Here is a 25,137-nt window from a genome sequence, read left to right on the forward strand (position 1 = left end):
TGTGAAGTTGGACTGTAGCTAGCGGTGGCGTATATACATATATATGTGGGTTCAGGACGAGATTTTTTGTCACCTTCAACGACTCGACCGAGCAGACGGGACCGCTAGCATAATCTCAAAAGAGAAATCTTTCCATTTTGCCACCAAATAGCAAAATCCTCCTCGGTTTGAAAATTTTCGGTCGAAATTTATCCTACCATCGATATATTCTACAATAGTTTTACTTGAACGTAATGGCGGGAAAGTTATTATTATTAAAGTATTCCACCAAGTAAGGTAGGTTTCCACGAAGATTTAAGAGGTATTATGGCAGCCTCCCCTCCCTCCATGGACTTCCCTCTTCCACTCATAGTAAGGCCTACTCCTTTCATTCTATCTACAAATAGGGTACTTTCCTTCATCAAAGAAAATGAAAGGCGTTGATTGCGATTCGTTACCCACCATTAGTGCATTCATAATATACAAATTATTTGGTTTTAGAAATACCGGTTTAGACGAATGGCAAGAGTCAATTTTATCCTCATTTGAAAAAGGCCAGATTGGCGCCCATGCGATGCCACTCCACGTGACGTCACAGGGACCTAGTTTCTATACGAGTAGATAGGAGTTTTACATCGTCTGAGATTACCAATGCATGCATGAGGCACAGAGCTCAGGGAAATATATATCTTAATAATCACCTATAAAAACTGGCTAAGGTCGGAAAGTTTTCTTCGTTTAATAAGGTATTAATAATCCTCATTTAAGCCAAGCGCTACCAGCTAGCGTGGTACTCTGCTACCTGCTAGCATCTTGCGTCGTATCAGCGCTCAGAGCCTCGTCCCAAGGTCACCTCACTTGCGGCAGCGGGAACCAGAACGACGTCACACGGAGTTTTCCCAGCATTCATACTTACCCGTCGCGTTTTCGCGCGCTTGAAAATTTTCAGTTTTCATTTAATCGCGAAAAATAGATATCGTCATTTAAAAACCTAAAAGCGTGAAATACGCACTCCAGGAGTAATAATCTTTCGATTTAGGCAATAAAAAAATAATAGGAAACCACCCTATTCTACCTTCCTCCTTCCTCTCATTCGTTTACCCTCCAACACTGCTTTCAGCATCCCTTCCGCGCTCAGTACTCACTCCATCCTTACCTTCTATATCCTCCGTATCTCGTATAGTAGCTGTCTTTCCTCCCCAACCATGTCCAGCACTACTTCGTTCCTCCTCCTTTCCGTCCACTGAGGAAAGTTAGACCTCGTTAAATTGAATGGTGATCTTTCGTCTCGAATATAAATAGCTAGTTTTCCCATTCAGGACTCCGTCGTTACACATTTTTATTTCCTTCGTCAATGGGTATGAATAATGGTAGTGGTCTTTCAAATTGTGAGACGGAGGGAAAAACGAAGGATAATAAGTCTGGAGGAGGTGAGAATAAAAAGTTATGGTACCTTTTCACACGATTTATTGAATACGACCGGTTTTGTCGCAGAGGCGACATCATCAGGTACAGAAATCGTTATATTAACAGTGATTTTGTTGTTGTAACAACAAAATCACTGTTAATATAACAACAAAAACAACAAAATAACTGTTAATATAACGATTTCTGTATTAACAGTTAATTTGTTGTTGTAACAACAAAAACAACAAAATAACTGTTAATATAACGATTTCTGTACCTGATGATGTCTCTGCGACGAAACCGGTCGTTTATTGAATAAATCGTATGAAAAGGTACCATAACTTTTTTATTGTTCAGAATGGATTTTCACAAGGTAAAGCCAGAAACTGGAGTTTACTGGAGGAGGTGGCTGAGTTCTGACGCCGCAAAGTAGGTCAAGCCTTATTTAGAGTTTAAGGTGGGGATAATAAAGGCTATATGCTGACATTCATGATCAGAGAGGGCCATAATAGACCGCTTATTTGGGAGATCAAAAATAACTTCCGCGGAACCTGCCAGAATAGGCATGCCTAGGCATTATGGTTAGTATTTTTGAATCCCACTATCACCATAAAGTAGGTCGCCATTTGAGCTGTTTGGGAGGATATCCTTAGGCTCATAATCTCGCACGGTTTAACCCCGTTTGATATTCAACGTCCATTCCGTAACGTTTCGCCACCATTTAGAGAACTCCAATGTTCGAAATGCTCCGATCGATATATATTCTGGAAACACCGCTGAAAATTATGGCCAATCAACCTATTTTACGCTTTTCACTCTCGTCACTATCTTGGGATTGATGACTTCCGTCTTAAAAACTCGTCGATAAATTCTTAGAGAATTAATAGAGCTATTTATTTTTATCTTTTTCTGTGCATATAGAAAAAGAATATTTCATCTCTTTCTTTTTAATATACATATGCAATGAATTTCCTAGGCATTATGAATAATTGCTGCCGAGATTGCTTGAATATTTGGGAAGATAACTGAGTCACTCAATTTAGAAATAAAGAATAGTGTTATGGAAAGAGAAACCAGACTTGACGATTGGCTCAGTATTTTTAAATAAAAATCACCGAGGTTATAAGTAGCTGAGCTATAGCTATTTTATCTCTTCCTTTTAATAACCATATTTCTTGCTGGCTCTTACCTAAATTTGCCTTCTGGGCTCTCACACAGGCAAGCGAATGTCATCGGAAGGAATCTCTTCCAACATACGTCTGTACTCTTTACATTCGTGTCTCAAGCTAGTTGTCACATTTCATATATAGCTGAGTTATCCTTGAACATTTTTCTTGGACATGATATTTACTTACCTAGTCATGATCGCCGAGAAATTACATGGCCTTAGATTGAAACTGCAATCATTATAAGGCTCTGAGTTTATGACCCTGTGGTGTTCACGGTCCCATAAAACCTTCAGGGGTTAAATATCAACCATGAAGGTCCAATTTACGAAATGCAAGTAACCATTCATGGTTAAAGGTACTCAAAATGCGTCGGTAATGTGACCATTTATTGACCGTAATTATTTATATTCCAGTCTTAGCTCACACCGGCAAGTATCTCAGCTATATTTGAAGAACATACACGCTTAGTTCGATTTATGTCATGACTGTTCTTTGAATGTACTGATTACATCCTATAAAGTTATATTTTTGAAAAGGCTATTTTTCGGATTAATAACTTCCTTATAATCTCAATTACTTTTTCAAATTACATTCTTTTTAAACAATCATTTATATTATTTGCCCCATTTGATCTAAAAGTGCAATTGGGTTAATCACATGGCATTTTAAATCGAAGATTTTGTCTCGTTCTCATATCGTTTGTGAATATAGCCACAGTCTATTTTTAGTAACCATAATTTAGGGTGGGATACAAATTCACTTTTAAATACTTGGAAATCAAATAAATAAATGATGAATTTAAAATCTAACATTTAACGCGACATATCCAAAGCGTCGGCGACGATAGAAATTTCAATTTGGTGGAAGCCCCTAATATAATCATGAATAGACTTAGCAGCGCTTATCCTCATTTCCTTTCTTTATCCATTTTAACCGTGGATTATCCCTCCAAAACTGATCTCCAAATAATATCACTAGAATAGTTGACTTTGCATTTCAGTATTTTATGCTTCAATGCAATTCCATGCTTTCCCATTGTATGGCAGGGATAAAAGTAAGACGGGACTTCCACAGGGTTAAAACTGCCTTTGTCCCCAACGCGTCGTTTCGGAATACGAATCCGACTGCGGAATTTCGGCACGATGAAATGAATGAACGTTTGAAACGATCGTAGATTTACCCTGGTGAGAGACCCGAAAAGCCATCAACGTATGCTTTGAAGAACTCCCTCTCTTAAGAAGTATGGGCTTGTTCACAATTTTTACTTATATTCCATTGGAATTTGGTCAGAAAATCAAGAAAACCGTATCTTCCCGTTATTTCCATCCATTGCCTTCTTATTGAGCAATTCGTTGCGAAAAATCGACCGCCTTAGCAGATGAGTTTATGACGTCACAAGCTCAAGCCGAGCGGTCTACCGCTTCTCGGCTATTCCTCTACCTCGTGTATCGGCCTCACGTGATTTCTTGCTCTGTAAACTCTTATAATTCCTTACATTTAAGCAAACGGTTCTGCCCGAGTATCATTATAAACCTTATCTGTAATGGCGTCACCAACTCATGAAAAATGGGTGGAAACGTTTACCTCCTTTAATTTTACACTTCTCAGAGAATGGCTGGATAGGTAAGATGTTTTATTTTTCGTCGTATTTTATCTTTCTCTTCCATGTACCGAATTTTCTTCATGAGTATCGATCTCAGGTCTACGTGAACGACCCCATTGCGTAAGTGACCTCGCACGCTGTGCAACGATACAAACAACAGAGGTGGATATCAGATTCGGTGAAATTATTTGTCTTGTTGTTGTACCATTCTTGGAAACCGGGAGATACAGGTTCGAATCCCGGTCAAGTCAGATAACTAATTTTGCGACCTATTTCACTCTTTGGCGATTATCTCCTCGTTTCCAATCCGCTTCTGAGGTAATTGTGGGTTATCTCTCTTCGCGAGCGGAGACCCGTCCGCTTGATTTTCGGAATACATTTCGGTGAGACCGGTTTTGTGTGCAGAGGTCTTCGGCGAAGCCGGGCCGATTCCAAGGAACCTCCGTTCTGGGAGCCCTAGGCGCCCGTCCTCTCGCACACTTGCGTCAAAATATAGCCAAGCCAGCCTCACCCCACTACCGCGACGAGATGGTAAACAGCTCTCCGTTCCTAACGTAAGGCGGCAAAGATATGTAGAGCAGGCAATGGGCCAGTAGCATAAAATATCTTAAGTATCTGATTTTCATCAAATCCTTTATTTTTCCCGCAGGATACGAAAATGATTATTTAAAATTCGAAAAATATTAACCATAAAATATCTAAAAAAAAAAGAATGAAGGTATATGATTGGCTGATGGCGCCTGTGACGTAGAACAACTTGAACATCGCTCGAAGTATTTGATCTCTGCTGTCTTGATTAATATACCCGCTCGCTATGGCAATTGCCTTGTTTTCATCGCGATTACTTATAAATACAGATTCTCCGAAGAGTTTTTTCTCCCACCTTGTGGAAATGTAAGAAAAAAGAAATAAATTTATGAATACTTATCTCCAATTTAAACTTTTAAGTTCCATAAAGACATACTTGCACGCATTCGCTCCTCCATGTGCCCATTCACAGATTGTCTCTACCGAACGTTCCCTTCCCTTCCGCCTCTCTTCCTTCATAAATTCTCTTCCAGACCACAATGACCCGTTCTCACATCCTAGCCACATTTTTACCTACCGGGCTCTTTCCCAGTTGAAGAGAAATTCTTAAGGTCATTGTCATTGCCTTTCATGCATTTTTATGTATTTAAACTTATTATGCTTGAATGTATTTGTATTTTTTATGTTTGTTCTATTGTGTCACTGTAAAATGGCAAGTAAGCTATATGTGGGCAATTTCCAAAGAAAAAAAGTAAAACTTTCCCCAAAATGTTTATTACAATTGCCAATATGTCAGCAACTTCACCATCAACGAGCTATGGTGGTGCTATATTGCTGTAATGTAGGTCGGTAAACAAAAATGAATGGGAATTCCAAAATTATTTTTATGATAAAGGTTTTCCGGTTGCAATTCTGGAGCGAACACCGGACTATTTCGTGAATTCGAGTTCTACCTTATGATGGTTGAAATTGTGATCGTTGGTTATTGAATGATAACATCATTATTATGTTGAAAGTATTATTAAAAGCCAGATATTTTTTTGAACCATCGAGTATAATGGATCATATTTAAATGGAAGCAAGCATTATGTACCTAAAATTTCATCGCCTTTATTTTGCACATATAATTTGAGCCTTGCAGTTGTCACCTTGCCTGTCGATAATTTTGAAAGCATCTTTACATTCAGGTTTTGCAGTGGGTGAATTCAGACTTTTGGGGGAAACAGAATCGTGCAAGAGTGGGTAATTGCCAATTTGGCGATTGAAACCGGATTCAAGGTATCAAAGGAACCGCAATTCATCGCTCTGGCAGGAAAACACGAGGTTAATGACCCTGGCCTTCAGCCCTCCCCCTCAAGACGCGAGGAATGAGCCCATATATAGTGGATTCCTCCATTTGTCGTCGCGATGAACGCTTTCCTGACCATCTCGATGAAGAGCATTATTCATTAATAATTACTTAATCAGTCAAATTAATAAATTCATAATACCTACAATAAATTATTTATTTGTCTTACTAAATAACTGTAGTTACGTACATATATTATGTTGTTATTTTTTCAAAAAAACGACAGCAAACTGTAAGTCGGCTGGCACTCACCTGTCCCGCAGCTATGGAAACGAAAAAATATTATCTATTGTAAGTTTTCTTGTATATTATCCATTATATTTCACTCTTCTTTGATACAACATTTGACTTATCACCCGTCTGTGAAGTCAACAAAATTCATATGACTTTTCTGTTTTTGCTATTTAAAATTCTCATAAAGGTGGCCCCTCCTCTTTGTTGATGATATATTGGTGATTGTTGATTGATAAATTTTTATGCGATTTCCGATTGGCGTGCCAGAAAGGGCTTATCTTAACAGAAAAATATCCATATCTCTACATGAGTATGAGTTTCAACCTCAAGTTGGTGAGTTAACAATCTTGCCACCGATAATTTCGATCCTTTAAATATTAGGGCTTCATAGTATATGTATTAGCTCGTTCGAAAGAGATTTTAGACCCAAATAATGCAATAGATACTGTGATCTACCGCTGGCAGTCGGATTGGGGTACCTACGGGAAAATAGTCTTACTTCTATTGATTACAAAATGGAGCCACGTCTTAGCATTTTATGAATTTTTTTCTTTAAAATATGATAGTTTTGTAACCCTCTATTTTCATATATTCAGCGCAGCGAATGTAGCATTGGTTTTTTGTATTTTTTACGCATGCTGTTTTAAATTATCTCTCACCGGAAAATATCATTATTTAAACATCTGTATGTTAAACATGAAATTAATGCGTGAAAATATCAGTATGCTAAAATTAAAACTAGTTCCACTCCCTTACCAGTAGATACCAGAATGAACCATCGAGCAAAATGGACCATGTATCTAATGTGAAGTCATTGTGTACCTAAAATTTCATCAGCGTTACCCCAGACAATTTGAAGGTGATCCAGATGTCACCATGGCTTTCGATTTTTGTGAGCTTAATTCGATTCAGGTCTTACAGGAGGTGGATTCAGGATTTAGGGAGACAAAGAATCGTGCAAGAGTGAAGCACTCGGGTAATTGTCAATGTGGTTTTTGAAACCGGATTCAAGGTATCAAAAGGACCGCAATACATTGCAATGACCAGAAAATACGAGTTTAACGACCTGGTCCTCTGCCTTCTCCTTCAAGACGCGAGGAATGAGCCCATATGTAGCGGCTTCAAGCCTCCATTTTTCGTCTCGACGTACGCTTTGACTGCCATGCCTGCGGAAAGTATTTTCCATTGACAGTAATGGAAATTATGGTTTTATTCTCCAGTTTGTTGTTGTTTTCAATTCCCAGTTTCTGATTGCAGTTTCCTATTTTGTGCTTGGCTATGTATTGTTGTGGGGCTTTTGCTTTGCTTTCATCTCTAAAAACTAAATACTCACTCTGTAGATGAGGAAATTCCGCTTCCTAGAGGTATTGTTTCACCAAGCGCCCCAATTAATGGCTTTCGTGATACGTAAATGTCTCTAAAACCGAAATATTGACCGGAGTAACATGAAAAATTGCGTATTCAATCGTGTAAGTTAAAGTGATGGTGTGGCAGAAAAGTGGGAAGAGTAAAATTGAATTAGTGATTATCTGTTATTTGAATTCGAAAAGTTTTTATTGTTTTGGATTTCAACGCTCTGTTTTTGTCTTTGAGCTCTAGGTCTGTTGGAAGAGTTTATGAGAATTGTTTGCACTCCACATTTTATTTTATTTGTTGACCGAGGGGTTATGATGGAGTAAAAATATCAGCTTCAGTATGACTATTACAATTTATTTTTCTCGCTGCCAAAGTAGACGTTCGGTTGTGCGATGAATTCTGGATGCTTAGGAAGGAATATAATATTTTACGTTTCTTTCTTTAGAAATTAATGACGAACAATGGAAATCGGCTCAATTTATATATAATACTTTTGTATCTTTACCCTATATATAAACATGTACTTTTCGAAGTTACTTACCCTTGTATCACGAAATATAAAATGTTATCTTTGAATCACTTCTTTTTCTTTTATCTGAGTTTCATCGACTTCCAGCCGATCACTGCCTGATATTATTATTTTTTACATTTTTATTGGTCAAAACTTTGAACGGATGAAATGAGTCAAATCATTCATGAATCAGACCCATTCCAATGGTGCAAATAAAATAATGAAAATTGGCATGAAATATTTTCGGGAAACAGAGCATAAATGTGACAATTGATAAAACCCCCAAACCTTTTATCTTTCCGTTTAAGCATAACTTTGATATTCGTGTTAAGCTATTCGCACAAAGTGCTTTTTCCCAGGAATTCAACTATGATGGAGACAAAAGCCTTGCAAGCTATATTATTACGCTATATAGATGCAAGACTTTCTCGTCTCGTTTTCGTTTTTTCTTAAGTAATAAATTTGAACTATAGTTCAATAATAAATTATCGATAGATTATCTAACTATAAAAAGGGATTTTTGCCGAAAAATCGATTTCTAAATGCATGGTCCTGACACAAATTATTTTTTCGATTATTCTCTTAAACCTTCTGTGAATTTCTCTTCAGTAAATGTGTGCCTACATTCTCTTTTTAGATTTTTTTTATTTTATGTTACTATTATTCATTGAGTATCAATAAAATGAATGATTTTACTGGCAGTTTGAAGTAATTGGTGTCCAGATCAATATATAATTAAAATTTATATTAATGGTTTTCCTATTTAGAGTGTATTTCTGATTCATCGATTATAAGTACGCTAAGGAAACGGCCTTTTATGGCGATTTTTGGGGGAAAAGAGACGAGAGTCATTCCCGAGACTCGAGATCGAGACGAGACTGGGGTTCACGAGGTGAGACAACGCCCGAGTTCAGAAAACAAGACTGAGTCGAGACTGGCTAAAGTCTCCTCTCGCGGCAACACTAAATAGGTGCCAAGTGAAAATACCTATTTATTGTTCGTTTATGTTTATGGTGGCTAATACCTGAGCATCAAGTTTGTATCTACCGAAAGGAAAGGATGTAATAGATAGTGTTTGAATACACCTTGTCGTTGGACAAAGAAAATCATTTATTAATTAAACTTAAGAAACACAAGTATTTTGTATAAAATACATCTGCGATGAAAAATGCTCAAATATTTATTTCAAAATTCATAGAATACATACAATGAACCCTTTAATGAACTGGAATAATGAATATGGCTCATATTATTATATACTATGGTTATTTCAGTAAAAATTGGTAAATATATTTCCATGCCGCCAAGCTACATGGCTAGACGACAGTTACTTTCCTTATATAAGGTACTCTAACAAACATCATTTGCGCCCTAATGCCACTTTCACTTTTAAGTGGGGGCCCTTGGCGCAAGATTTAAAATTATTAGCTCACGATGAAGAGATTATGAAGACTGTTGTCCAAGCGTGAAAAAATATTGATAAGCTCTGAATCATGCGTTCCTCCCCAGGGCTGGAGCCTCTTTCTTGATTCCGCAATGTTCTGGTGATGATGATGTAACCGATATTTTTATCTAGAAGTTGCTATCCTGAGGTTTCTGCATGCCATGTACCACTGATAGCTCGAAGTTTGTGATGAAATTATCCCTTGTATGTCCCCAGGTAGGCGTTGCAGGACGGGCAGTAGTGGTTCGCGTTCTTGCAGCTGTCAACGCAGTACGGGATGAGACAGCAGGGCCAGAGGCTGGAAAGGGAAGAAGACTTCAGTGTGCAGGATAAGAAATGTTTGCAGTTTTGCACGTATTGAAATCAAATGCCAATACATGAAAAATTCTACATGCAGAGTGGTCGGAAATTCACTGATACCCTACCATGGACGTTATAGAGTAAGTTATTCTTAACAACAAATTACTTGCAAATGTTTTGCTCAGTTGTACTATTTTCGAACTAGTCACCATTTGAGGTTAGCCAATCAGAACGCAGCGCAAGTGAATACGAACGTCCTTATGAGAGGTGGTGTCGTCGAACCGAAAGTGGTTTCGAAGCACCAGCCAGACAAAGCAAAAAGATTGAATTTTGCTCTCGTCCCAGTTCGAACATCGGTGTATTAGTAATGCAAAAACGTAGGTGTTTCTAAGGGCGTACCCAGGATCATGACTAGGGGAGGGGGCAAGCCATGGCCTAGGGGGGTGGGAGGGCAAGCCATGGTCTAGGTGGAGGGGGCAAGCCATGGGATTATTTCCTTGAAAAAATAGTTTTATTTTAGTTACCTGATATCAACATATCTGATACTATTATATATCATTTTTCGTGGGTTAAAAGAAATTTTTTTGAATACTTTCGTTTCAATTCAGTACTGATTTGGCTTAAAGACTTTTGCGATTTTTGCTTCTAGGAGGGGCAGCTGCCCCCCCCCCCCCTCGCTGGGTACGCCCATGGGTGTTTCAGTAGCGCAAGCGGCAAGAAGCGAGACTCCGAGTCCGAATATTTTTGGTTCGAATAGCGCTCTATAACCTTTAACGCCCATGGCGGCATATCAGTGAATTTCTGACCACGCTGTGCATTAAGTTTGTAGCGTGTCAGTCAGTCATTTTGCACAGTCACGTTTCAGGGTCTGCCTGTGTCGTACGTGGTGCGTTCGACGCTTAATCTCTGCGCGCACATTTTAGACTTGGTCCCAGCGCTGTATCTCAATATTGCGTTACGTTGCGGACAAGAGATGTGCAAAAACGGACCAAAAACAGCCCGAGACAAACAGTGGCAAGCCACAATCAATTCCTGCCTCCCCTCAGCTGTTCCCATAAGCCAAATGACTTAGGGGAACAGCTGTGGCCAGGGCCCACAGGAGCTGTGGAACAGGCAGGTTGGCACAGCTAGTTATTATAAGTGTAGCAAGTATGGGTGAAGATCTTTTCGGTTTTCTCATCGCTTTAGGTTCTCTCGGCGAGCCCCAGAAGGGATTGAGGAATCCAAGTGAATATAAAGTACTGGAACGAGTAACTTTGTCCGCCGTCACGAGCACGGATGCAAAGCCATGTACACTAAGGTTTAAATTAGCCATGAGAAAAAAATCCATTTGACTTAGCCGGGATTCGAACCCGGATCTTCCGGTTGCCGGTCATGTATGGTATGGTAACAGGTAGCATACCTGACCGGCAAGCGTAAGATCCGGGTTCGAATCCCGGTTTAGCCGAATGGTTATATCGTAACGAATTTGATCCTTGGTGCATGTATTCAAGTGAGTAGATCAAATGGTCATCTGATTCCTAGTTCCCTGATGACGGCAAGGGAGAGTCGCCCTTCGAAACTTGCGAGAAACTAACCAGAGGGTATTATGTAACCTAATTATGTATTTCCGAATAAGAATAACCCCATTTCGGAGAGCCGTTGTATCATCAAATGTACCGCTCAATGAGTCATTCACTACTCGAGGAAACAACGATGCATTACTAGAAATGAACCGTTCCCGTCGAAGTGATCCCTTTCGGTCACCCTTTGCTTCCGCGTCGTAGGCGATCACTAATTTAACTTCCAAACGATTCCTGTATTTGAATGAATCTGTGACGCCAAATACAGATGACCGGTCTTAAACCATAAAGATCTTCACCTATAATAATTCCCCTTATAAAAATGTATACATTCTTTGGCTTACTTATCTTAATATTCCTTCTTAAATACCTCCTCAATATTGAACTACAGAGAGGATAAAAAGAGCGGTAGATCAGGCTATAGAGATCTGGCGAATATGTGACTCTTCATCTTTCAGAATGTCATGTATTAAACCTCTTAATCATTTATCCAGTTTTTGGTCGAATTCATAAGTGAATAAATTCAGCAGCAGTCTCCTACAAATATTTTTATTATTGACGACCAGCTTCGCCTTATTTCGACATTAAATATTTTCTTATATTTTAATTTTTTGCTACTTTTTGGATATTGGAAAATCTCTAAAATAGAGAAAATATAAGTGGAGGACTTTTATATCAATTCAGCCATGAATACGATGATTACTTTGTGGCCGGGATTCAGTAGCCGATACAAAGAAAACTCAAGGGGGGGGCGCAAAAGATATCTTGAATTACCTTTACGTTTATCGTAATAAAAAACAATTAAGTCATATGCAGAGCTTCAGAAATTTTTAATTAAAGCGATAATACACGTATTCAAGACAATGTCATCTTATGGTATCAAAAAGTTAAAGTTGCGGTTATGCTATGTTTGGCAATACGGGTGGCCCCTCAAAGGGGGGGGGGCTGCGCCCCCATCTGTATCCGCCACTGCGGGATTCATTCAATCTAAAACTAGACGAATGAAAAAAAGTTCAATGAACAGCTTTCTTAAATAGAGTGACTTACGTAGTCGTTAGCTATCGAGGTGGCAGCTGTTTTTTCATAATTACGATATAGTTAATAATAATAATAATAATGTCGTCTTTATTTCACAAGCGAATTTAGGACTAGATAGTCCTATCTTACAATTAACTTGTTTGACAATCACATACATCCATACCCTAGATGGTGGTCAAACCACCCAGGCGAGATTCGAACCCGCGACCTCTATGTTAGCAGGGGACTTTACCCCGGCGCCACCGAGGCCGACAAAAGTTAGGGGATAAGAAGAGAAAGATGACAACTCTTAATCCGCTCTCAGCAATTCAATATTGGTAATTCCTCAATCCATACTTGCGTTTGCTTCCGAATTCTGTCTGGAATTTCACAAAAATTCAAGGCTCTTACGGCAGATGTTGGTCTCATTTGATGTCGAAACAAAAAATGCATTTTCTGAATATTTATTTGAGCTCTAATTTGCAGTACTTTTTTCGGGTTTTGCAGTGTGCTTTTTGTTGAAAAAGTATCCTTGTATTCGTTGCTACACAATTATCTTGCTCTCTTTAATGAAGTCTTTACACTTTTTTTAAAGCATTTTAGGAATAAAATTGAACACTTTAATTTAAAAGGATGTAGTGATGAAGGAGTTGTTCTAAAAAAACGAACACAATGTACTGAAAGTATAAAGAAGTGATTATTCCCGACGAAATGTGTTTTCAAGGCTATATTTTAGACAGTCAATGTTTTCATGAATTTATAAATTTACAATATTTATTAGTTATACTATTCATGAAGGTCTGTTAAGGATATTATTTTAACCTAAGTCATTTGTATATACGGTTAACCCTTTATAACCCAATGTTGCTTCTAAGCAACATCAAAAATGTTTAAACTTTCAGCTCTAATTAGGAGATATCTGAACTAAATATTTTTGTAGTGTAAATTTTTATGATGAAATTAGCTGCAAAGATAATTATCATTGAGTGTAAAATTTTCAAGTTTTCAAAATGAAAAATCTTGAAATTTGATTTCTCCCAGAAACAGCTCTGGGTTAGAAAGGGTTAATGTCGCACACACGAAGCTCATTAAATAGTTTATGTAACATAAAGCTACTCAATTTCATTTACAACCGTAAGAACTGGACTGGAAATAATAATAACTGGACTTGTGAATATGTGAACTGCATATCGCTTGGACTGCATCAGTGACAATAAAGGAATACAAATTCACTCCTCACCAGATAATTCGTCTGGTAATGAATTTATTAATAATTTTGCTTGGAGAGAAAAGCCATTCCAGAGATTTTATCGTAAAAATTAAACTAGAATGCATAGAATTTCTTTAAACAACGTCGTTTGCTTCACTGACCACGAATGCAAAGAATTTTCCGTTTCATGGAAATGGATTTTCGAAGCATATCTGGACTACTTCAGAAAAGGTTACAGTGAACCGACATCTTCTTTCGCACTGATTTCGGAGAAAATTTCGGTAGTAAGACAGCTTATACAGAGAAACTATATTGAAAAATTTTTTATGTCATAGATTTTCATAGTGCTGTGGAATTATTAAAGATGGCTATGATTAATTACCTTCGTTTTACAATATTACTCTTGTTTTGAGTTCGCAATACCAACTATCACTTACCCCACGACACACATGATTAAACAAATGATATGCGTTTTCGTGGAATTTTCGTGAAGGACTTTCGTCGTAACGGTTGCCCGGCAAGATGGACAGGTCAAGTGCTGAGCTTCTGGTCCATAATTCTGCGGAGCTGAAAAGAGAGAAAATGAGATCATCAGAATTCGTCGTGTATTTTTCGGCGGCAGCAAAATAATTTTCCATCGTTTATTTGAAAATGGGCGACAATGCCTCTAGAATTGATCACACTTATTACACCGTAAAATGTTTTTAAAAATATTGGATCTCGCAATGCCATGTCAGGCTGACTAGAAAACATTTTATCAATACTAAATCTAACTTTGCACTGATGAATTTTTCTCCGGCTTCCGTTCGGGTTAAAAATTGCATCGTCGCCAACGTTTCGAAGAGCTCGTTGCTCATCGTCTTCATGGTAGTCTGATGAAGGAATCGAAAAACCAGACAGACGGGGTGAAGAAAAATTGTATCACGAAATGTTTACCCTGGATAGCTGACACCAGTAGGGACAAAAATTACCGATGACGTTTAGGTCGAAAAAGCTCCATTTTTAAACCACAAAAACTTGCATCCAAGCTCTCCGATTGGCCGCGATTTTGTCCTGTTGCCGGATTCAACGGATACAACGCGATATACGGCAGGCAAAGCATTCAAAGTCATGATTTTTCCAGAGCATCCGGCAACAGGGAAAACCTGCGGCCAATCAAAGTAGGTACTTGACTTAAGTTTATGGAATAAATGAAGTAGTGAAAGAGAATGGAGATAGACTGGAACTCAGACTGGACATCTGATAACATTCCATTCTATTTCTTTTTTTTGGTATCAGCTATCCAGTGTAAACATTTAGTGATACAATATTTCTCCACCCTGTTCACGATTTCCCAAGGGTCAAGCCGGATGTGATTGATGGATGCGCTTAATGATTGGGTTGCATGATTGGCTGAGGTGGAACCCTTTGTCTCTGTTAAAACATTTTCTTCTTGTTAGTAGAATTTATATCGCTTCTTTCACCATCCTTTCCCACAAGCCTGGGGCCTGGCAGAACATTTTGGTGTTTTCCTCTAGTTTTTTTGTGTATTAGGCTGTTTTATACGGGGCACGTCATTGCATGATCTGACGATGACGGCGTATGCACGACGTCACAGTCAAAATCGCGTCATGTGCAATGGTGAATTGCTAGAATGCATGTCTGCGAGATGGCAAAATAGCCCCTGCCCTAATTCCGAGTTTGCATTCTCGCAATTTCAAAATATGCTTTCAGTGCGCATTGACGTGTCCCGTGTAAAACGGCCCTTTAAAAAGTCGGTTTTGCTAGTTTGAACGGGTTTCTTAATGTCATGATCAAAGTTGCCAAAATAATCTGCATTCTAATTTGGCATCGAAAACTAACAATTTTTAAACCTTCAATTCTCTTGTATGGAGAGAGCAGAAGTCTAGAGCAACTGGTAGGAGACGTGTTGAAGGGTTTCTACTGAGACGCGCCTTCATCTTGGCAGGAAAGTAACCCTGTTGTTTTCGAGCGGGCTCGGATGCCATACTTGCGTCGCTCAAGAGGCTTGGAATCTGTTAGTTTTTTGCCGAACCACGTTGCCTTTGGAAATGCGAGTGACGTGAGCGCTAGGATGGGCGTGAGATAACAGTTTCCGTTGTTTGCTTTTCGGGTCGGTCTCCGGGGTAAAATACTGGCTGCTTAAACATGACCTTGTCCGCTCGTCGACAGACACATAACAGTGTTTTTTTTAGTAAACAGGGAAACCCTCTCAATACTTTGTAGTCCGCTCAAAATGAAGCTCTAAAGCGTTCCTCAGTTCCTAAGAGCATGAATCAACTTAAAATTTCCTTTAACTAACTCCCTCATTCTGTCCATATAAACTAACTCTTGAGAAATCATGCCACATAAAATTAGTAAATATTAATATTTCTCGCGCAGCTTTAAAATCCTTCCATAGACGCTAATGGTCGTGTTGAAGAAAATGTTTTATTTTTATGACAGGACTCCTGCGTTTGTAAATTTTATTTCTTGCGTAGCTTTGAAGCATTTTATTTTTTTTTTCATTATTTTTATCTGCTATGCATCGTATGATATTAAATTACCCATCATAAAGGTAAAACGAAAGAGGATACAGAGGTAATTGGCATATTTGGTGCTCTTTTCTTTCATGAATTCTGTATACAGGACATTCTAGCACCGGAATCAGTCAGACGAATGAGAGGTTGAACCCTGGGTGGTTTTCACACGAGGAGACTAATGCTGTCTCTCTAATATAGATTTCTCTCCACGCATTTCCCTGTGCTTCCCTCAAATTCCAAATGACTCTCATGTCTATCGGCCGCCTCCCTTAATATCATTAGCATACCAGATGATAAATAATTCACGAAAACCTTTAATTTCAGCAAATCTATTACTAGTTAGAAATATTTTCTTCGTCCAGAGCTCATGGTACATATTCGGTACTACTACTATTTGATTATTAGGCATTGTGAGAGTGGAATTGAATTCAATTTTTTTACATAATACTGAAAATGTGTGGTCATCATCTGTGGTACGACACTAGTATATTCGAATTATTTATAGCTTCGTGTAAACGGTTCCTTGAACTGAAGAAAGATTTCGCGCTTTTCCGGCGAATAGACTTAGTGAAGAGTTCTCGTGATCGCCACCGGGTCAGGAACTGCATGACTGCCGACGTTCCGATGTCCGACTCGGCCATGAGTGAAGACTCACACCCCTGAGGACGATGGCCGAGTCGGGCATCGAAACGTCGGCAGCTATGCAGTTCCTGACCCGGTGGCGATCCCGAGAACTCCTCACTAAGGTTCCTTGAACTGCTTCAAGGTGGGTCTTGTATTATAAATACTTCATAAAATTAAAGTTAGAGGTTAGTTTAATCATAAAACACTCACAAAAATCAAATTACATGAAAAACTTTAGGGAAATGAGGATGGGCTTTAATATAGGAGAGGGTTTAATCTATGCACCATTGTCCACGGTCATTAAAATGCGTGCACAAAACATGAGGAGCTTAGGAAGTAGCTTGGGGAATCAGGCAGGTAAGTAAACGAGTTGATGATGGTATTCAGCTGGTATACTGTATTTTATCGCCATCGCCATCAATTATAAGTTTGAACGAAGTCGAATATAACGTGAAGGAAATGGAGTGAGATGGAGACTAATTTCGTATCAATATTACCCTCTTTTGGAGAAAAGTGAATACCACTATTTGAGTTAAATGCCTATTATTATGGTTATAATATCCAAAAATGCGGCAGTAAAAGTGATCTATAAAATAGAGCATCAGAACTTTGTAGTACCTACGATAAAAGAAAATTGGTGGACATTCAATCCGTCATATTTAGGATAATACCGGAAGAAATGGATGTAAATTTTGTTTCTTCAAGTCGTTACTTACGTTAGGGCAGTGTTTGCGTTAATTTTATTTCTCTTGTCGCTTATCAAATTATGTCCATTCATAATTCTGGGTATTTCTACCTTTATTTGGATTTGAAAATATTCATTCTTTCTCTGAATTATTTCCCTTTGCTTTTTGGCGTGAGACATTTTGTAAGCTGTTCCAAAACTGCAACTCAAACTTAATGTCTGAAGCGTTCTATATCCCCAATACATTTAGTTTCAGTTTATGTACTTGTTATTTATTTTATTATTGCACGCGATGCTTTTCTACTTCTCTTCATAAAATAATTATTTTGTTTATTAAAGTTCAAAGTCACGTATGTAAATAACAAAATCAGATTTTTTTTTATATAGTCAATTGGAGTTCCCGGGAAATGTGCAAGGAAGCAAATAATAAATCCAGTAAAATTTAATCAAGGTGATGAAATTTTAATCCTAATAATTTTGCTTCCCTCAAATTTATAAACTGGCAGTATCTAGATCCTCGGAATAATTTTTAATATATTAAGCATATATGAGACAACGGTTGAAATGAAACGAAAAACTAAATTTTTCCCACCTTTGGTCACAATTTAAAGAGGTATGATGTACGTGAAAACGAAAAATCAACACGTACAAGCCGAGTACTCGAGCCGAGCTTTGTCGCACCCAAAATCTATATTTGGCATGAATAGCGACCATACCATTGAAGGAATGGATTCCCTAAATTTTATATGTTTTTTTTTATTTTAGTTAAATCATTTATCGCATTTATTACATTCATATAGGGTTGCATGATTTACTGGCCATTAAGCATCTTGAAAGAGTATGAGAAATTCCTTATTCTCACGAGTCTCATTGCAATGAATTATTTTTGGTTTTCTTTGTGATATAAATCCAGCATCACAGCTAGTATGCGGCATGTTCTAATAGGGCTTCGTTCATTGCTAAATTTTACATATAATATATTTTGGTAATCGGTATTTTTTGGTTGGTGGTTGTCAGTCTAGTGGTACATACGACGGAATTCATGTCTGATCGAGTTCAACTTTAGCCATTTTTTTTAGATTACCACCGGCAATCACGCAATAATAACTGTGGGCGAAAGTCAAGGTGAACGGAAGCATAGCCAGTGCATATGCTGAAAAGAGAGAGGAGACAATGATGATCCAAGGTCGTGACCTTCCTGTTACTCCAAGGCCCTCAAACGAAATTGGGAGGATGTTCAAAGACGTGCAGTTGATTGCGATAATTGCAAACATGCTCCCTCCATCAGTATTTCTGACTAAGTTGATAACCTCCTTTTAAATGAGCGATTGGATTACCCTCACATGTGGTACCTGCTCGACTCACCTGCTTTGTTTTCGGTTCTTTTGAATAGTGTCTAATTGTATGGAATATGGTCGCCCCGAGAAAACATTAGGTATCACTGTAACCTTTTTTTGCCATCAAATATTGTTGAGCCTGTTTAAATCGTGATCAATAGGTCTTACTGCAATTTCAGTCTGTAAGACGGATAAGGGGATTTTCATGTTCCTCTTTGTGCAAAAAGTAAAAAAATGATATATCATGGTTATAAAAACCAAATAGCGGTTGGAAACTGTCTCATTTATCTTCCTATGATACTGAATAGAAAATTCCACCATTGCACTTAATAGTAGACCTAATATTGGCTTTTCTAAAAAGAAACAATCAAATTAACGGCGTAGTTGACTTCAGTGTTGTGGCGGTAGGTGGTGTAGTAAAGCATAATTCCATGAATTGAAAAAAAACTGGTTGTTATATTTTGAATTTAAAAAATGGTAGAAGAGTTTTCAATAGTTTTTGTGCTTAAATAAGTACGCTCCAAAATAGATTTTTTTCATTGTTCGGTAAGCGTCCTATAAGTGATGTCTTTGATAATTTGAATTTTAACATGAGTTTGAATCACTACGCAATGAGATTGTTATGAAAATTTACATTTTATTTTAATCATCTACTCTGAATGTTAAGTCCTACTTGAATATTTGGGCAAAATATTCGTTTTATTAGATAATTTGAATCTCATCATGGATTTGAGTTATCACATCTTTTATTGCTGCTTTGGTTCAATAAGACTATAGTTAATTCAATCGGCTGTCTTTGTTTACCATAACCTCGCCGATGTCGACATTGTATGATACACTTGCCCACCTTTTCCAAAAGTGTAGGAGGAAGATGGATGTATCATTTTCTACAGTCAGGAGTTTTGACATTCTTATTTCACACGGAAAAATTATTTTCATCAGCGATTTTTTATTATTATGCATTATTCAAGTTTAACTTTTCATTTAACGAATTTTAAGATGTTCGATCAATTTTAAACATAATAATTTCAATTACTCTTGAATGATTTCAGGTACTTTTCAATATTTGATCCCAGCAATTATAGATATGCGTCGTATGCTTAAAAGTTCCGGCCAGGACTTTATGATTTCATTAGTTCCTTTAAGGCTAAATTGTCATGGGGAACTTCTTATTTAATTTTGCACTAATACTAGCTGCGGAGTGGTCAAGTACGAGCTTGCAAGCCGAAGTGCCATGATATCCCGCTTTGTTTTTTTTTCAATGGAGAGCAGTTTTGTGTTTTTTTTATATGTTCTCGAAACGTTATAAGGTTTGAATACACTTTTCTATTCACCTTGATCTAACTTAATGCATAGATTAATACATATCCCACTATTACAGTTAAGGAATATTTCTGGAGATTGAGGAATCTTGCCAAAGGGTACATGAAATTATCGGGGTGGGTCTGTGATGCAAAACTGGGCAGGCCTCGTATTGTTACACATGTTATTAATGAGGTATTATTTAAAATTGGAATTATTAAGGAATTAATTAATTATGGCCAAGTGGCTGCTCTCATAGCTTTAACATATGATTTCGGTGGTGCAGCGGGACTCAAAACAAAATCTCTCTCTTAAAATCACATTTCAATGACTTACCTACATTATCCTCGAGGCCTTCGACTTTTCTTTTGTTTTCAGATTTTCCAGTCTTTTCCATATATAAATGGGAACTTCCCTCTCCGGAATTACGTTTTTGACGTCGTCTTTTAAAGTTTCTCATTTCAAAATCTAAAATATAACATATTACAAAGTTAGCAACCCGAGGTGCCTACATTATAAATCTTGGCTTTGTTTCGGCAATGATCCAAAATCTCGATTTATGAATTATAGTAACTATTGGGTGATTTGCAACAAAAGTTTTATTTTATTTCACCGTGTAGTGAGCGAGAATAAAAGCAGTTTAAACAGAAACAGAGTTTGATTTGAAGGGATCTCGCTCCTTCCATTTGTAAGATATTTGGATATTACCTATTCCCAATTGCAATAAGACTATGAATAGAATATATTACATATTTTTTAAATCTCTGACTGCCGAATGTATTTAAGATGATCATAGCATTTTTAATATTTTTCTCGCTCTGGTGATGTGCTTTTTGTCCTCTCACAGGCTAAATATATTAAAAAGAATTCATATTTTTAAGGTTTATTGGCTCCTTAAGACTAAAGGACGGTAGAGATTTATCATCATTTGTAAAAATAGGTTGTCATTTTATTTGGTTTTTAAATCCCTACGTTCTGCATCGACATAAAAATGATTAGAACAAAACATCGATATGAAATTAATGGCACTCATTTCATAAGAACGAAATTCTAGCATCAATTACTAGAATTTAATACTTAATAATAATCAACTACTATTTTAGCAACAATTACTCAGTTGAATTCATTCCAATGAAAAAAATCCACAAAGCAATTCCCACCACGATTAAGTGTATCAATGAATAACATTTTAGGAAACATTATTACGTAGCATTATTCAGTAGTAATGGGTTTCAATTATTGTACTTTTCATTTTATGTCTCTTTTAACGGATAATTGCTCGTAAATTCTTAATTTTCGATTTTCTTTAATTTACATATTAAAAAATGTTTTCGACGCTCGTATCAAATCTCACTCTCAAGCTAAAAGTTCTCTTCGTTGCCTAGAGGCGTCAAACTCTCCTGTACTTACCCACTTATTCCGTAATATGCTCTCATTGTGAGATTTTCATTATATGATAACTGATGGCGGTGTGGCACGTTCAGAAGAGAATCAAAAATTTAAATGTATTAGTATATAGTGAACCGGTTTATTGAGACGGGGTAAAGATCTATTGAACTGAGCTTGACTTGATGATTCAAAAGAGCTAATTGATTGTTTTAACTTATTTCAGTGTAAATAATTAATTGAAACCATCCATGAAAATCTATTTGATTTCTTGTTAATGTTTTTTCCTCAATATTTTGATGGAAGAATTACAATGTGTTTCTTTGAATATTCCTCTTATTTATTATTAGTATTCTACCGATTAAGGTAGTTTTTCATGGAGTATTCAAGAAGTGAGCTGGGAGCCTCCCTTTCCTTCCAGCACTACCTTCTTTAATTCACTGTAAGGCATACTCTCTTTCAATCTATCTAAAAATCCTATTCTTTTCCTTCCCCTCCCTCGTTTCCCTAAAATTCTACCCTCTAACCCCATTTTAGCACTCGAAAAATCTTCGTAGATCGCTAAGGAGCAGTGTTACAATACGTTTGACGCTAGGGGGTGGTGTTGTAATAAATGGAGTGTTATTCATTGTGATGGCTAATTTATTTTACTCTTTCATCAATTGTCATATTTTAAATTTTATATAGAACCTTTCCATAGGATAAGTCTCTCGGAAAACTACCTAAAAAATGGTATGTGAGTTTTTAAAGCATGATACCTGAGTAGAATTGATTTAATAATCAAACAATTTCTATTTGAATATAATGAGAAGGCCATTCACCCGATAGCAGTTAAGTTAAGAATGACTTGACCGGATGGCAAGGATCATGTTGACTTGCGTGCTCCACTAGAAGAGTAAAGGCTACCTACAAAATGGTATGTGAGTTTTTAAAGCATGAAACCTGAGTAGAATTGATTTAATAATCAAACGATTTTTATTTGTATGTAAAGAGAAGATCATTCACCCGATAACAGTAAAGTTAAGAATGACTTGACCGGATGGCAAGGATCATGTTGACTTTTGCGTGCTCCACTAGAAGAGCAAAGGATCCACAAAATCTAGAAATGAAGAAAGTCTCTCTCCCGTTATATTCTTAATGGTCTCTGCCCCTAGGTATTTTGGCATGAGTGGCACTTCATAGAAATTTATGTGTTTCATTTTTTTTCTCCGTTTGGTGGAGTAATGGCCAATAAAACCCTTTACGGTCTGGCAGACCGTCTGCAGAAGTTTTTTTATTTTGCTTTCCTTCAATGTCCGCATTCGAAATAATTTGAACTACTTTTTCCTCGACCGGGATTAGGAAAGACATATTGTTCTTGGAATTAAGGAAATAAAACTTTGTAAGGTTCACTGTTGTTTAATTAAGTGCACGACCCGGGTTTCGTAACTTAGTTACATCGTCAGGTGACTGAACCTGCATGCATCATACATTTATACACAAAGCCTCTCTTTCTTCCCCAACACCGCCACCTTCTTTAGCTCTCGTCTCCTCACCCACTTTAACCCCGCCCTCCCCTGGCTGGTCAGATACCTATCCTCACAGGAAAAACCCTCGTCCCAAATCAAGGCTGTCCCTTTTCCCTTCTCCCCCCCCCCCCCTCTCCCTATTTCAGTCCGTGTTTCACCTCCCTATTTCACCCCCGCCTTCCCACTAGTCCTTTTCCTTTCCGACAGATGTCCTCACAGTCACTTGTGCACTTTGTGTATAAATGTATGATGCATGCAGGTTCAGTCACCTGACGATGTAACTAAGTTACGAAACCCGGGTCGTGCCCTTAATTAAACAACAGTGAACCTTAAAAAGTTTTATTTCCTTAATTCCAATATGGAGAGGTTTCACAAAGTCAAGCCTGAAGTTATTAATTACATATTGTTCTTTTTGGCCCTTAATTTTTTATAGACATTATTTACGAATATTCTTTAGCTAGAAGAGTTTTCTAGTGATTCTTTTTTGCACTTTCATTTTATCTTGTTTATAACTCCACACGCCACCATGCACCAAAATATTTGAGTTTACTAATGGATTTTATTTACAGTCAGATCTTTATGAATAACCTCCAATTCTATAGGTGATTCTATGGCCAAGATTTAAAACATCTCACTACCTATTAACTCGTCTAGTCATCTTTTTAACCTAAAATAACGACATGAATGTCATCTTGCAGAGGCGATTCAATGACGTTGCAATAAACTCAGCTAAACCAAAACTAAAAAAAGGATAACAAAAAATAATATCATGCCATTTCCTCAACCTTGAACCTCAATTCTTATGAAACCCTGGTTCGCAATCAGTTTTACCGTCACTTATGTATGGCATTCTTGCGTTCTCATTTCATTCTATCATTATTCTCAACTAATGATACATCTCAGAGCATTATCAAACTGTTTTGAAAGGTAAACGGTGTATTTATTTTAATATACTATGATGTCATTCTTTCACGAGATGTTGCGTGAGTACATCTTTTGAAAATGAAATTAATTTTAGAGAGTCTCAGCACTCAGAAATGATGATTATTTTACTGTTTTTTTCTGATTTCCCTGCTAATTATATACTCAGCGTGATCGGATTACGTTCTACCTTGAGCATTATATTAATTCATCTCTCTCTATCAGGTCCCTTTCGTAAAATATTGCTAGGGATTTATTCCCTATTCCTCAAAATAACAAGTATAACTTGGAAAAGTATTTATGACTAAAATTCACAACTCTAAGATGAAGAAAATGGCGCTCCAGGTGGCTGAGGCAAAAAGCTGAGGCCAAAAGTGAAACCCACGACTTCAGTGTTATCATTTGAAAATGAGGAAAGTTTACTAATGAAATATTTCAAATAGGCTTAATCATAATCCAGATGCTTCTTTTCATGAGCATTAAATGTAATGGGAATAAAATTTACGATCAAAATAGCGATGAATAACATGAAAACGAAGGCTATCATCGGAAATTACCAATGAGACACATCACGTAACCTCAGATTTTGCCATTTCATTGTTTCGACAGACGGCGAAAATTCCGAATAAGTTAATTCCTTTTGCTTATTTTTACTCTGACAAAAACGTTTTTGTGAGTACATATGCATACTCATTCTACACGAAGCTATGGACGCAGTTGGTGTCGTATCTAAAACCTGGGTTTTTCAAAATTCACCGTCATCATTAGTCATGCTGTTTTTCAAAATTCACCGTCATCATCAGTAGTCATCCTGTAAAAGGATTAATTTTCTCTTGCCAATATTTTATATACTCTCCTCTTAACCTTTACATTGCTGCTTCAACGTGACTTAGCATAATTTAAGCACTACTAAATGCATTTGTGTATATATTCGGCACAAGGAGATTTTTACGAGGACTTATTTTCGGACGAATGCATTATTACAAGTGTCTCAGCGACTCCGGGCGTAAAAAGTTCGTATAAAATTAGAAAAGCCGTTTAAAAATAAATCCCTAATACATTCATCGAAGATATTTGACTAAGGGACGTTACTCGTTAGGCTTAACGTAAATTAGTGGATTTAATCATAATTATGATACTAATTTATTGGGAAGAGATGTCGACCCGAATGTCCCTTCTATGTT

General features: G+C 37.3%; 1 protein-coding gene across 2 annotated transcripts in view; it reads right to left on the bottom strand.

The window, feature by feature from the left end:
- Positions 1–9,297: 9,297 nt before the first annotated feature.
- Positions 9,298–25,137, bottom strand: part of LOC124158661 (lipopolysaccharide-induced tumor necrosis factor-alpha factor homolog) — a 68,152-nt gene continuing 52,312 nt past the window's right edge. The window contains exons 2-4 of one of the 2 annotated variants that reach the window (XM_046533873.1): positions 20,475–20,606; positions 14,106–14,235; positions 9,298–9,877 (exon numbers count right to left, since the gene is read on the bottom strand). In XM_046533873.1, coding sequence (XP_046389829.1) covers positions 9,775–9,877; positions 14,106–14,235; positions 20,475–20,606 — 365 coding nt within the window. In that variant the 3' untranslated portion in view covers positions 9,298–9,774. The remainder of the gene's footprint in view (positions 9,878–14,105; positions 14,236–20,474; positions 20,607–25,137) is intronic. The other variant, XM_046533872.1, reaches the window with a different exon arrangement.

The sequence above is a fragment of the Ischnura elegans genome, chromosome 5, assembly GCF_921293095.1.
Source record: "Ischnura elegans chromosome 5, ioIscEleg1.1, whole genome shotgun sequence".
In the NCBI taxonomy this organism is placed as follows: Eukaryota; Metazoa; Arthropoda; class Insecta; order Odonata; family Coenagrionidae; genus Ischnura; species Ischnura elegans.